The sequence below is a fragment of the Pleurodeles waltl genome, chromosome 2_2, assembly GCF_031143425.1.
Source record: "Pleurodeles waltl isolate 20211129_DDA chromosome 2_2, aPleWal1.hap1.20221129, whole genome shotgun sequence".
Lineage (NCBI taxonomy): Eukaryota > Metazoa > Chordata > Amphibia > Caudata > Salamandridae > Pleurodeles > Pleurodeles waltl.
The window spans coordinates 892,805,259-892,820,700 of NC_090439.1; the positions used below are offsets into that span (position 1 = coordinate 892,805,259).

At 43.2% G+C, this 15,442-nt stretch overlaps 1 protein-coding gene across 2 annotated transcripts in view; it reads right to left on the bottom strand.

Annotated features, from left to right (window-relative positions):
* Positions 1-15,442, bottom strand: part of AZIN1 (antizyme inhibitor 1) — a 483,491-nt gene that overhangs the window by 188,863 nt on the left and 279,186 nt on the right. For both annotated transcript variants that reach the window (XM_069220587.1, XM_069220589.1), the window contains exon 8: positions 12,827-12,901. In XM_069220587.1, coding sequence (XP_069076688.1) covers positions 12,827-12,901 — 75 coding nt within the window. The remainder of the gene's footprint in view (positions 1-12,826; positions 12,902-15,442) is intronic.

The following is a 15,442-nucleotide window of genomic DNA, read 5'->3' on the forward strand; positions in this document are numbered from 1 at the left end:
AGTAATAAACAAATCTTTTCCATTTGTTTGCGTAACAGTGTCTTGTAGTTGGTTTTCTAGCTTGTTTAATGGCCTCCATAGATTCTTGTGTAAGGTCTAAATTTCCAAATTCTAAGACTTCATGAGCCAGATTGCTAGATTGAGCGATGCTGGATTCGGGTGTCTGATCTGTTTGTGTTGAGTTAACAGATCTGGTCTGTTTGGTAGTTTGATATGGAGGTACTACTGACAGGTCTAGTAGTGTTGTGTACCACGGTTGGCGAGCCCAGGTTGGTGCTATTAATATTAGTTTGAGTTTGTTTTGACTCAATTTGTTTACCAGATAAGGAAGGAGTGGGAGAGGGGGGGAAAAGCGTAAGCAAATATCCCTGACCAACTCATCCATAACGCATTGCCCTTGGACTGAGGGCGTGGATACCTGGACGCAAAGTTTTGGCATTTTGCGTTTTCTTTTGTTGCGAATAGGTCTATTTCTGGTATTCCCCAGCGTAGAAAGTAAATTTGTAGTACCTGGGGATGAATCTCCCATTCGTGTGTTTGTTGGTGATCTCGACTGAGATTGTCGGCCAACTGGTTTTGAATCCATGGGATAGACTGTGCTATTAGGCGAATGTGATTGTGAATCGCCCAATGCCAAATCTTTTGTGCTAAGAGACACAGTTGTGATGAGTGTGTCCCTCCTTGTTTGTTTAGGTAATACATTGTTGTCATGTTGTCTGTTTTGACAAGAATGTGTTTGTGGGCTATTAGTGGTTGAAATGCTTTCAATGCTAGAAACACTGCTAACAGTTCTGCATGACTTATGTGCAGTTGTTTTTGGTGAACGTCCCATTGTCCCTGTATACTGTGCTGGTTGAGGTGTGCTCCCCACCCCATCATGGAAGCATCTGTTGTGATCACGTATTGAGGCACTGGGTCTTGGAATGGCCGCCCTTGGTTTAAATGTATAGGATTCCACCATTGAAGCGAGAAGTGTGTCTGGCGGTCTATCAAACTAGACCTTGAAGTTGACCCTGTGCTTGTGTCCACTGTGTTGCTAGGCACTGCTGTAAGGGCCACATGTGTAGTCTTGCGTTTGGGCAATGAAGACATCATGCCTAGGAGTTTCATTACAAACCTCACTTGATAGTGTTGGTTTGCGTACATGTTTAACATTACATTTTGGAAGGCTTGTACCCTTTGTGGACTTGGAGTGGCAATCCCCTTTTGTGTGTTGATTGTTGCTCCTAATTATTGTTGTATTTGGCACGGTTGTAGATGTGATTTTTGGTAGTTTAGAGAGAACCCTAGTTTGTGAAATATTTTTATGACGTATTGTGTGTGTTGAAAACACTGTGCTGAGTGATGGTTTTTATTAACCAGTCGTCTAAGTAAGGGAATACGTGCATTTGCTGTCTCCTGATGAGAGCAGCTACTACTGCAAGGCATTTTGTGAATACCCTATGGGCTGTTGTTATGCCGACTGGTAATACTTTGAATTGGTAATACATGCCTTGGATTACAAACCTTAAGTATTTCCTGTGTGAAGGATGTATGGGTATGTAGAAATAAGCATCCTTGAGATCTAATGTTGCCATGTAGTCTTGGTGTTTCAGCAAGGGAATCACGTCTTGAAGTATCACCATGTGAAAGTGACCTGATGTAAAGATTCAGTGTTCTGAGGTCTAATATGGGTCTCAGTGTTTGGTCCTTTTTTGGAATTAGGAAATACAGGGAGTAAACCCCTGGTCCTTTTTGATGGTTGGGTACTAGTTCTATTGCTTCTTTTTGTAACAGTGCTTGGACTTCTATTTGTAACAGGTCTAAGTGTTGTTTGGACATATTGTGTGCTCTTGGAGGCACATCTGGTGGCAAATGTAAGAATTCTATGCAATAACCACGTTGGATAATGGCTAGGACCCATGCGTCCGTAGTTGTGTGTTATCAGTTGTTGTAAAAATCTGTCAGTCTCCCTCCCACTGGTGTTGTGTGGTGGGGGGTTTGTGACATTGAAGTCACTGTCTAGTTTGTGGGGTTTTTGGGCTCTGGAATTTCCCTCTTGGTTTAGGGAACTGCCCACCCCTATATTGTCCTCGAAAGCCTCCTCTTTGATATTGACCCTGATATGTGGGTCTGACTTGTGAGGTAGAAGGTTCTGTGGTCTGGGCCCGAAACCCCCCTCTAAACTGCAGCTTCTTAAAAGTGCCTCTGCTATGTGGGGAGTAGAGCACGCCCATGGCTTTGGCTGTGTCTTTTTAAAGATTTTTGATTGCTGTATCCACCTCCGGCCCAAATAGTTGTTGTTCAATGAATGGCATTATTTAGCACTGCTTGCTGAATTTCGGGCTTAAATACGGAGGTTCGTAGCCATGCGTGTCTCCGAATGGTTACCGCCGTATTTACTGCTCTGGCCGCTATGTCTGCTGAGTCCATGGCTGACCTTATTTGGTTGTTGGAGATACTTTGACCCTCCTCGACAACCTGTTGGGCACGTTTCTGGAACTCTTTGGGAAGGTGTTGAATGAGATGTTGCATTTCATCCCAATGTGCCCTGTCGTATCTTGCTAGAAGAGCCTGAGAATTGGCGATTTGCCATGGATTGGCTGCCTGTGCTGCCACCCTTTTGCCTGCTGCATCGAATTTCCGACTTTGTCGGGCGGTGGTGCGTCTCCAGAAGTTTGAGTTTGCCCTCTTCCGGGCTGCTCCTACTACCACTGAATCTGGAGTTAACTGTTGTGTGATGTACACAGGGTCAGTAGGGTGAGGTTTATATTTCTTCTCCACCCTAGGCGTGATGGCTCTGCCTTTGACTGGGTCTTGAAACACCTGTTTAGCGTGTTTTAACATGCCTGGCAGCATTGGCAAGCTTTGGTATTGGCTGTGCGAAGGTGACAGGGTGTTGAACAAGAAGTCATCTTCTATGGGCTCTGCATGCAATGCTACATTATGAAATGTAGCTGCCCTGGAAACCACTTGCATGTAATCCCATGCATCCGGGTCATCTTGACTCATCTCTGTGTGCGCTGATGACTGCATCATTGGGGGTGTTGCTACCGGGGACAGATGTGGCGAATGTATTGGTGATTGTTGTGGCGAAAATTGTGGTGGAGTTTTCTCTTTTGCCACTTTTGCCTTTGGCTGCATTCCCATCTCTTGGAATGCGAGCTTCCGCTTCATTTTGACTGGAGAAAGAGTTATGATTTTCCCCGTGTCTTTTTGGATATAGAGCCTCCTTTAGGTATGGTCAGGCTCTCCCATGCCCAGCTCTTGTTCCTCTGTATAGGAGCTTTGTTTCGGCTCCAAGGAAGAATGTTTCGGTACCTAAATCTTTGACAGTCTTTCGGCTCCGAGGAAACTTTTTTGACTTTCGGTGTGCCGAACTCTCGGTGCAGAGTCTGTTCGGAGCCGGTATCTCGGTGCCGAGTCTGTTCGGAGCCGGTATCTCGACCGGAGTCTGATGTCTTCGGTTGCTGGGAGGCCTTTTTCGTTGCCGATGATTGGTCACCGTCACGAGTGAGTTTTTGCCGGGGCTGGTTTACTCAAGGTTTGCAGAGTCTTCGGCTGCTCACTCTCGGACTCGTCCGAATTCGAATCTCGAATGGAGAATGTCTCCTCTTCTTAGACGTCAGTGTGTCCGGCCGGTGTCGACGCCATCTGAAGTCTTCGAGCTCTACGACCCCGCAGTGTCTTCTTGGATCAAAATGCCCGACAGGCCTCGCAAGTATCCTCTTTGTGTTCGGGGGACAAACAAAGATTACAGACCAAGTGTTGGTCTATATAAGGATACTTTGCGTCGCAGTTGGGGCAGAAGCGGAAGGGGGTCCGGTCCATGAGCGTTGAAGATGGACGCGGTCTGCCGACCAGGCCCCGCTGAGGCGTGGAAGCCCCGAAGGGCTGCCGGAACTCTTCTTTCTTCAGTGTCGATGTGCCAACACTAACCCGGTACCGAGCGCAAACAATACTGTCAAATTTTCTGATGGATAACTATCTTTTCCAAACCAAAAAATGGAGGTAGAGGAACACGTCTGAACCCGATGGCAGAAAGAAAACAATCAAAGATGGAGTCGACGCCCATGAGCAATGGAGCCGAAATGGAGGAGTCCTTCGGTCTTGTGACTCGAAAAGACTTCTTCGAAGACTTCTTCGAAGAAAAACAACTTGTAACACTCCAAGCACAACACTAGATGGCAGGATAATGCACAGCATGTGTATCTGCAGCTACACATGCCATCGAACATATATACACACACACAAAAAATATTGCTTGAATTAATCTCAGCCACTGACAATTACTTGGGGCTGCAACACAGGTCTTTGCTATTTTGCACACCAGAACACGTCAGTTTGGACCCAGCCACACACAAATTAGTCTACACCTTGCTCAAATGGGAACAGTCCAGCCTAAACTGCTACGTCAGGTGGTTCCTGGCTGGGTCCAAACTGAGGTGGCAAGGTGGGTGAAAAGCAATGCAGTGGGATGGGGTCCAAGCGACTGCCAGTCGATGAGAGCAACTCAAGCATTCCGTCCATCCATCCCTCCATCCATCCCTCCCTCCCTTTGTTTTTGATACTCAAAGTTTGAAATAAGCAGCTGCCATTCAAGGGCTACCAACTAGTCATCTAGAAGCAGGGTCAATGAGCACACCTTGAATTTGATCTTCCTTAGGAAGATATTCAGAGGGCAAATATCTATAATAGGATAAAGGCCTCTCTGTTTCTGTACCAGGGAATAGCAGTAACATTCTGTTCCATTTTTCGAGGAGAGTACCCTTTCTATGGCCCTTCTGGACAAGAGAGCCTGTAGCTCCTGTAATACTACAGCAACTGAAAGGTGTAGAGAGCTGGGTTTGCAGTACTCCCGACACCTTTTTTTGCCTGGTTTTTAGATGCAACTGACTGCAGTCCGCTGGGTTACTGCTAACAAGGTCCACAATGGCAGTGTTCCTTACCCAAAACAATACACCTGGTCACTTGATCCCCAAGTGACCAGACCCATCAGCACCTATGCAAGTACCTAGTAAATGGTAACCCTGGTACCTAGGGCATAGTTACTGATGAGGATCCCCTCAGAACTGCAGCACAACTTGTGCGACTCGGAGGGACCTAGTACCAAGCTTATGCAGATTGCCATTGCAGGCTGCACGACAAGGGGCTCCCAAAATTGAAACCATAACATGGCACACAGCCTGTGTGCCATGTCCCCTAAAACAATGCTTGTAATATCTGTAAGTCAGCCCCACAGCAGGCCTTCAGCCCTGAAGCAGGGAGCATTATATTACAAGTGAGGACATATATGCATGAGCAAATATGCCCCAACCAGGTCTTTGCCGATTCTTATACATGGCAGGGAAGCCATTTTAAATACATGAGATGGTCAATATGAGTTCCCCAGCTACATGATGGCTTTATGGAAGTTACAGATGTTCGGTACCAAACATCTTGTATTAATAGGCCCTCACAGATTCCAGTGATGGATTCATCAATACATATACCCAGAGGGCACTTTAGAGGTAGCCCCCTGAAAAACCTACCAACTGCCAGTGAGCTCACTGGCTGGTTCTGGCCAACCGGCCACCAATAAATGAGAATCTGACCTCTAGAGAGGTCAGCAACAAAAGCCTGTCCAGGCTGGAGTGTTACCCACCCCTCCCCAGATGATGACATGCATTCCAAGGCAGGAGCTTCAAAGAAGCCCACCGCCTGTAATAAGCAGAACTGGCCTTCCTCAGTGGAAGATGCCAATCCCATGCCCTAGGGCCCATCTGGCACCTAGAAAAGCAGGAAAATTAGCTATGCAGGAGACGTGTCACACTTCGACTGGGAACACCCCTAGGGTGGCCAGCCTGAAGTGGGCACAACTTAGGAACTTCTGCCACCTTGCGTGTGGTAGAATTTAGTAACTCTGGACAGGGTGATGCTCACTCCCCACAGCATGTCATCTACAGGGTGTAGTGATCCCAAGGGAAAGAAGCCCATTGGCTGCTACCCTTCACTCCCCTTAACGCCCCCTAAATTGAGTATTTAGGGGACCACCTGATACCAGATCCTCAGAACTATGCTGGACACAAAAGGAGTGGACAAGGAGTCTGCTGATCCCGAGGACCAAGGAGCATGACTGACTTGGTACCAGCTCTTCCAGCCTACCTGCTGCACCCTGCAAGAAACTGGGAGAGCTGTCGGTGTTTTACAAAGCCATAAGAAGGACTCCCTGGGGTAGAAGAGATGCTCTCCTACAACTGCAGGCACCCCAGAAAGAACGGAGGACCAGGACCGTAAGAAATGATGGACATCACCACTGCACCCGAGCCGCCTAGCCAAAGCTGAAGTGGGCCAATGGTGTCAGCGTGGTCCCCAGACCCTCCAGAGACTAAGCCCCTCCCCCCGTCACCGCAACCAGTGGCAGTAAACCAGACGATCCAAACCACCTCTGCAGCCGGACGCCCCAGACATAGAAGAGGACCCTACATCCCCCAGGCTCATGAGACCCAACCCACCTGTTAGTTTGGCTGTACTGGCCCTCTAAGTCCATGCTTTCAACCTGTTTCTGTGCACCTAGCCACCCCCCCCCCCCCCCAACCTTACCATGGCTACCTCTGGTGATTGTAGAATTGTAAGCCTGACGGTCCAAACCACCTCTGTACCCAGATGTCCCGCACCAAGTAGAACAGGACCATTGGTGTCCCTATGTCCTGACCATCGTAAGAACCAAACAGCCTTTTGGTGGTTCACCTGGACTGAACTCAGTCCACCCCTCCAGCAACTTTGTGATCGGACTGATCCCAACAGACTTACATGGGACACTGAACTTCACCCACTAGACCCAGCTGCCCCTGTGCCACCCGAGGTGATCTTTTGGTGCGGCCTTGGCCCTTGTGCCATACTGACTAAGTCCAAGGGCTTTGTCCTGTAAGTCGCTGTACTATACCTGTATGCAGTGCTTGTTCATCCCCCACAGGATAACATTACAGCATCTGAAAAATGCACTATCTACTTTTTAAAAACTCATAACACCAAAAGCACCCACCCGACTGCAGTGATCTTGGCATCAAAGTTTTATATAAAGTATGTGGCATTTTTATAAATTGGTGTCTGATTTCTTTATTGGGTGTGTCTCACTTTATGCATGAGTGTGTGTCTTACATGCATGGTACTGCCCCCTCTGAAATGCCTAACTGCTTGTCCACACTACCCACAAAGAGACTTAGAATGTCATTTGTGCCTCTGTGATATCTCCGATTGCTTGGACTCTTTACACAGTGTCTCATTTCGGTCCATTATAGGAAGAGCCAGCTTCCTACAGCCCTCTAAAGTATGTGTAAGATGCGGTGGTTGGAAAAAGAATAGAAAGGTGTAGCCCTGTCCTACATTTTGGAGGATAAATCTGTGATGTAATAGGTCACCAACCCTGGAGCAAGTGTCACATCAGGCCTCCTACAGGGTGGTTTGAGCCACTATGAGCAAGCTAAAAAGGCTTGGGGCTGCTGCCAACCATCTCTAGAACCCCATAAATGGATTAGTTTGGGGAGGGAATAGTCAAGTTGGATATCGCATGGTGGAATCCGCTTTCTCAATAAACAGGTTAGACCTGTCAAATGGCCACAACATTTCCACAAAATTAATGGATCTCATCCATGCATGGCAGTGGCGGATCACGCTGGAACATAATACTCTTCCTAAGAAATCTGTGGTGTGCAGGCCAGACAGAACAACATTTAGCTGCATGCTGACCATCCCAAACCGTTTGAGGCAGGGTGTTCTGAAAGTCTTCAGGGACTCATTTATTGGGACAATCTCCGCATGGTTTAAATCCTCCAGTCTTTGGTGAGGGCATAGTTCTCTTCCACACTGGTTTTAATTTGTTTGAAAAAAAATCTTGGAAAAAAAATGTCTACGGAGGGGGGCAAATCGCCAGATGAACACGCAGAAAGAATGCAGGCAACATCAGTGTGCAGGGGTGACATCTATATCAGCTACGCTCTGTCACTTCCAGGGCAAAAAAGTCAATGACAGGCCCCATAAGACCACATACTGCCACACAGGAGTCCTGCTTTAAAAAGCTTCCAGATTCAGTCTGGGGGATTTTTCTTAATGTGAGGAATCTGCGCTCTGAAAGAATGTACCACCCCTCCTTGCTGCTCCTTATGTGAAGACTAGGCTCACAGAAGTCCCAATTGCCTCTCAATCACTGTGATTGGCTGCACTCTTTGGGCTTTTGGTCAGCCAGCAGATCAGGGGAACCCTTGGTGACTTATGTGAGGCCAAGCAAGTTTGCTTATCCAGAATGTCATGTGCATATCAAGGTATGGGACCATTTTCCAATTTTATGTGGTGGACACCTTGGACACTTAAGGCAAATGACCACTCTGCATTTTCACATGGACTATAATGCTGCATCCCATGTGTGGGTGGACTAAACAGATCAATAGAACAGACCAAAACGAAACATGTTAAGGCCTCATAGATACTGGGCAGTGGTGTAATTTTTGTTACGCCAGCGTAATTTTGCACAATTCTTGCAATGCTAAAGTCCCAAAATGATGTCACGCTGCATAATTACAAGATATCTGCAGCTAAAAATTACAGCGCACTAGCCATTTGCAATAATTTGTTTTACTACACATACTCAGAACATTAAAAGTGACAGAGTGAGTGGCTGATAGTGATGCTTTTATTTTTAGTACAAAATGAATCCTTGTCAGTAAAGTGGACACAAGGACTATTTTGTGCAACAACACAAAACCAAACTGCTCAAATTTCACAGTCCCCTGATTGGCACCACACTGTCTTCCCACGGTCCACATTTAGACTGGGTCTTGTTGCCGGTGACAGGCGTAGCCACAAATGAGTACTGTTTTCATCAGGAGAAGTGTGGAAGCCCTGGGTGAAAAGAGTTTTGCGGATCCACGCTGTTTTCACAAGTTGCCTTCTCAAAAATGTGGGAAAAATCTGGTTTTAGCCAACGCTCAGCTTTTATGGCATTCTGGGTAAGAAAACACAGTTGGGATCCATTCAACTTACACCCCTCCAGGTGTCTAGTTTACAAAAGTGTTTGGGGTTGCTGTTTTTCCCTGGCTTTCAGCTTGGCCCAAATACCTCAGCAAAACAGGTCAACAGAACAGGTGAATTTCGACAGCAAAGTCTTGATGTTTCCTTGTTGCATTTTGTGGTCCTTTGTCACAGGCAATAAGACCAGCCACACAAGTGGGGTACATTTACTGGGAGGAGTGTGGGAACACAGAACTGTAGAACTTTTGTTATAATCAAGTAGTTCACTTGAGTTTTTTCTTCCAAATATAAGCCAGTGTGCATGATAAAACATACTGCAAAATGCCTCCTGAATCACTTGCTACTATTCCTAGACTAATTATCCTGGGCACATTTTACAAATGCACAGGTTTCCTTTATGCCCATTTTTCATTCGATTTTACAAAGTGGCTTGACGTGGTTGGTACACAATGAAAAATAATTTAAAGCTGAGCTTAGCTGCTGCCTCTGGATTTCCCATGTTTCTGGACAACCAAAAAACACTATATATCATTGCGACCAGAAAATGTGGACTAAGAGGATTGATGTAACACTATATAGCTTTTGGAAACTGGCCATCAGTGCAAAAAGAAATGCAGATGAATATTTTGTCCTGTGTATTTTAATCATTTTTTGATTTCAACTATTAGTTTCTTTGGAAAAAGCCATGAGGGACCTACATAAATGATCCCTTGCTCAATTCCAAATTTTGTCTACATTTCAGAAAAGCATATCTACCCAAGTATTTTACACTTATTTTCACACAAACCTCAAGAAGGTAGATACCATTAGAAAATAGGAAAAATAGACTATCATGTGCAAAATTGCAAAAATGGTTTAAACTGTTTGGCAAACGGTGATATTAACACAGCAAACCTTTTGTTGGTTCTATTATAGGAAAATCAACAATCTGTCTTTTGCAGCAGTTTACGCCACTGGTCAAAAAAAATTAAATGGCACATTTTGAATATTTTTGATTCCATCTAGGGGACTCCACAAACCATGGGTGCTATTAGAAATTGCGGGTGGGGGGGGAATGAGTACACATCTGGCCTGGACAACTATTGATGGGGAAATATATGAAGGCTTAAGCCTGAATGGTCCCAAACACAAACAAATTAAAGGAACGTGAAAAAACACAATTTAGATTTCTTTTTTTTTTTTTTAAACATGGAACCATGGATTCTGGAAGGCCCTTTATTTTAACATACAAGGTTTAGGGCTTATGAGCACACAAATCTTGAATTTTCTTCACCCTTCCGGCCAATCATTTGCAACTAAGAATGCAACATTCAAGGAGGTGCTGAATATTCAACTCCTCAATAATCCCTTCAATGCCATATCTAGTTATTTCAAACCACATATGCTAATCATATGGACAGATAAGTTCAAACAATTTCTCCAAATCAAGTCATCCTTTCAACTCATGAGGAGAACTCAAAATTAGAGTTTGACAAGCAATACTAACAGAGTAAATAGTCTTCTCACTGTTGGGTAGACCTTTATGTCATCTAAAATATAATTAATCACAAGACTGGTGAAAAAGAATGTCCAAGATTTAAAACATTTTATGCTATATTAGATGCTAGATGAACGTTGAAGCTAAAGTTTATTAGACTTAGTCAAATAAAGAAAATAATGTAGTATCAGCTTCTCTCAGTAAAATCTTGAGTCAATCTTCTTCCTCAAACACTACATGCAGGGCCTTTCACTGGAACTGAACAGGACAATACCATTGATGTCCTTGTAGCCTACTTCATAATGGTTACAATTACAACGAACATTTAAATGAGCCCATTTCAGGATTTGATAACTTGTGTGGTCATTTTCAAAAATACCTTGTCAACTGATTTAAAGAGCATTCCTCTTAAAACTAGGAATTTTGTAACAAAAAAAAGAACTGTAGCGCTGCCCCCCAGTTTCCCCTCACACTCCACCCCTTATGAAAATAACTCCAAGTACTTAAGTGCTGAGGGCCAATTTCAGATGAGCCTACTTTGAAGGGACCCCCATCAATGTGTGTCTGTTAAGGTTATTCAAGGTGGCTGCACTGGTCATCTGATTTAGGAGCGTTGACATTCAATAGAAAGGAGAAAAACAGAGGGTCAAGTGGGCCACCCTCAGTTGCAGCGTTGTGATGTGCAAGCCCTTTGTTTCGACTAAGTGCCTCAATCAATCAATCTTTCATTTTAGCATTGATGACCATAGAAGTGAAATAATTGGTCTCTGGAAGGACCTAGTTTTGAGTGTGAACTTCTAATGCTGATAAGAGGAAAGGGATATTAGAGATGAGCAGGGTAACACATGCTTAACTTCCTGGTCTCCATAACTTTAACAACACATTTCAACCATTCCTGGAGAGATGCTATATCCAATAATATCATGTAAGTATTAACATTAAAATGCTAACAATCATGGTATGGAAGCGATTGATCTAGCTGTAAAATCAAGAAACATTTAATCAGGAATGGAAATAAGATTTCTCCTTAAGGGAACTACTAATGTATTTCTTGCACACCAAGAGAGTTTCCAGGACACAAGAGATTGACTTGATCTCACATGGGTGGACTATAAACTGTGCTCCTAAATAGATCCACTACTTTATTGGGTGAAACCCTAGATTATTTACAAAAGATGCAGCTAGAGCATCAGAGGACGTTTCCCTTATCTCAACATCTAGGCCCTTTCAGGCCAGGCTAACTGTTGTGGAACTTCAAAGTGCTAGTGCCACAGCCTTCTAGACTTAAGGTGGTACTGAGGAGGAGTCTTATTTTAAAACTCAGTGTCCCAGGTCCAATTCTCCTTCTCTTTCGTGGAAGCACCAAGAAGCCGTTAAGTTATACAGTCTGTGGTATAAAACAAAAAATATATAAAATCAACTAACAGACTGAAAAAGGAACAGGCTTCTAAAGGATGTGGAGTGCGTCCAAGTGATGACTGAATTAAGGCCAAACAGTGTGGTTTATTTCCACACCCCCTTCCCCATATGCCCTAAGGCAGCACTGGAACCATTCTAGTTTGGAGAGTGGTCCAAAGGCAGCCTGCATTACCTGGGTAAGAGGCCCAAACAATAATATGCAATTTCTAGAACACTTCACATCATTTCTAGCAATAGTGTGTAATCTTTTTTACAGTCTTTAGATATCACGCATTTTCTTTTAAACATGGACAACAGTTCAAATTAAAAAAAAAAAAATGCATAAAGCTTGCTTTCTTGCGATAATCACCAGAGGCACACTGGATTAAACAAAAAAAAATAAAAAAAAAATACGTATCTAAATGGCTGCTTGACAGCTAAGAAAAAATATTTTCCCAAGAAAAGAAATTCAGTTGGAGAAAACCAAAAGCACACACTCCAACAATGTTGTAGTTAAATATAATAAAAAAGCATAAAAACAGTGATTGAGTGTTTGAAACAAAGTGTTAAAGGATCCTCACTTAAGAGGATGCTCACTCCAGGAAGTGCACAATGACTGTCTGTGCAGTATATTGTGGGACACTAGCAGATGACTGCCTTAAAGGAAAATAAAGTCCACTCTTTCACTGTTCATCGTTTTCCCCATTTTTTACAGTTTAAAATAGGATTTGCTACAATAGAAGAATGGGTATTTACTGACTTACAGAAAGTTATATAATCAACCGTTTTGAAATCTCACACCACTATGTCTACACATATGAAAATTAGATTACTATGGGGAATCAGGAACATGCAGTGCTTAAACACAAGAGGAGCTGCATCGTCAATGACATTTGTAAGTAGATGTTTATCAATGTGTAAAGCACAATAAATAATTACAAGTGGCAAACGCCCCGCATGTCATACCTCTTCCAACTGAAACTGACTTCCAGTGAATCCACTGCCAATGTCCAATATGTTCATTTTAAAGCCAAGCTCCTCCTGAAAGGTAATTGTACACAATACCAATTAGAGGGGGAAAAAATCACCTTCCTTGTGACAATGGCAAACCAAATTAGATTTTAAATCCATGTTTTTTCACTATGTAGCAGACTTAGTATTAGTTCCACTGGTGGTACCAATCTACATTATGTTATAGAATGGAAGACGGCATTAGAATATGTTTGACTGTGGCTGAAGCACCAGACTGCCATGGTGAGCCTATTTAAGCTCTACTGCCAAGAACCAGTGCAACACTACAAACATATTTGTAAACTTGCAGAGACAACTTTAAAATAAAAAGAACTAGAATACAACAAAATAAGAAATTCTTACTTGCTTGGAGTCCTAGTTCTATATTGTAGGAACCATCATTGAAGTAATAAGTGCTAGATTATTTTGCAGCTGTGTGCGTGGAACCCAGAGCAATTTTCATAAATTGCTTCCCTACTGAAATTTCACACAAGGCGTCGCTGTTCATTTCTCCATATGATGAGCAATACTACTCTGTTTAATGGAAATTCAATAATAAACCTTAAGTAGTTCCAAGTCTGCATTACAGCATCTGCTGTGAAAGAAACGTATGATGACAAGAAAGGCAAAAATGTAGCCTGATAGGCTTTCCCTGAAAGGTGAGAAAACATTCTGACTCTACGAGGAGAGGAGCTTCCACTAACCATGATACACTGTAGTGACAGTTAAACCTCACAAATTATGGTACTATCGGTGATAAGTGTAATTTCATATTTGCCATCCAATGCCCAAGTGTATCCATATGGGAAGGCGAGTAGGTCATTTATGACTTCAACCAAGATTCTGATGATGCAGAACTAGAAGTACGACTAAGTAACCTTTATTTCTGTATCATAGGCTCTTCATTGATAGTCATAAATGCTAGAACAGATCAGCAAGATTTTTTTTTTCTAATATCAACCGTAATGTGGCTGTGGGGCAGTAAGAAAAAACATTATTCCTAACTATACAGACAAAAGATTGAAAAAAAAAAGACTGTCTATTTAAAGAGATTTCTCCAGTATTCCTAGTACATCTGCTAGCATGTCTGAATCTAATAATATCTTGTGAATGTGTAGCCATGTCAGAAATTGGTAGGTTCTTGATCCAAGCAGTTGTAGCTGATGTCCCTCTGGTAGAATGAGCCTTTGCCTTCCCTGGCAGAGATGTGTTACCTAGCTGGTAGCATAACATGATGTTACTACCATGACATATGTTACTATCCATCTAACAATAGATTATTTGGATGTTGCTAGACCTTGTCTGATTTGACATGATTCAGGAGTCACTTTGTTTTTTCCAGGTCTTTTGTTTTATCTAGGTGGCAGCTAAGGGCTCTTCTAATATCAAATGAATGTTGTACAGGTTCTGTAGCGGAGCAAGGATTGTAGAAGAAAGTAGGCAAAGTAACAGCGTTGTTAGTATGAAAGAAAATAAGTTACTTACCTGCAACTGTAGGTCACCAGTATTGATATCTGTCATAGATTCACATGCTTGAATCATCCTATCCGTTTAAGTGGAAGTCTCATAGTACCTTTGAAAAGCAGTATACAATAATACACATAGCCTAAGGAACACTCACTTTAATAACTTATCCACATCATTTATCAAGAACCAAGACCCAAAGACTTGGACACTGGGAAGCATTTTTCCAAGGCTTCCATAAGTGACGAACAGCTGATCCGATTTTCTAAATTTGTGTGTCCCACTTGGGTTCTTTAATTGTGAACACTTGAATGTCACTCCCTACCTTCCTGACTTAAGCCCTAGTAGAACTGCTATTTTCCTTTTTAAGAATGTTAGATCTGCTTTGTGAATTGGCTCAAATGAGTCTTTCATCAGTTGCCCAAGTACTATGTAAGGGTGTTACAATGGAGGAGGTTTCTTTACAGGAGGACACACTCTGAAAAGGCCTTTGAGAAATTAATTGATGACTCTGCTAGACCACAGTGAAGGCGATTTACCCGATCTGCTAAATGTTGAGATTGTTGCCAAGTGTACTTTAATAGAGGCGTAGTGCAGACCCAATTTAGATAACAGAAGCAGATATGGGGGAAGCTGAAATGGGATGAACTTCTACTTCTTGGCACCACAAACAGAAACATTTCTGTTTAACTTTGTACATTTTATTGCTAGCGTTAGCCCTGACCCCTGCAAGTATTTCTTTGCAATATTGAGTAAAAACTCAGTCGCAAACGCTTGTATTGAGGAGCTAGGCTGACAAGTGTAAGGATGTCTAGATCGGAAAAAGCACCTGGTTGTGTCTCATTTACAATAGCATTGGTATCGGCTTCAACTCAATGTGGATCTCCTCCGGGAAAAGAAGTAGCTCTGTGAACCAGTACTGGCTGGGAAATGTGGAGGCAATCCAGATTATTCAACAAGGTTCCATTTTCAATTTGCTGAGGAGCTTTGGGATCAACAGGATTGGGAGACAAGCATAAGCAAATATCCCGGACAATCTGATCAAAAACACACTCCCCAAAACCCCTGCTGTGGGTGCCAGTTTATGAAAAACCGGCTTTTTCGATT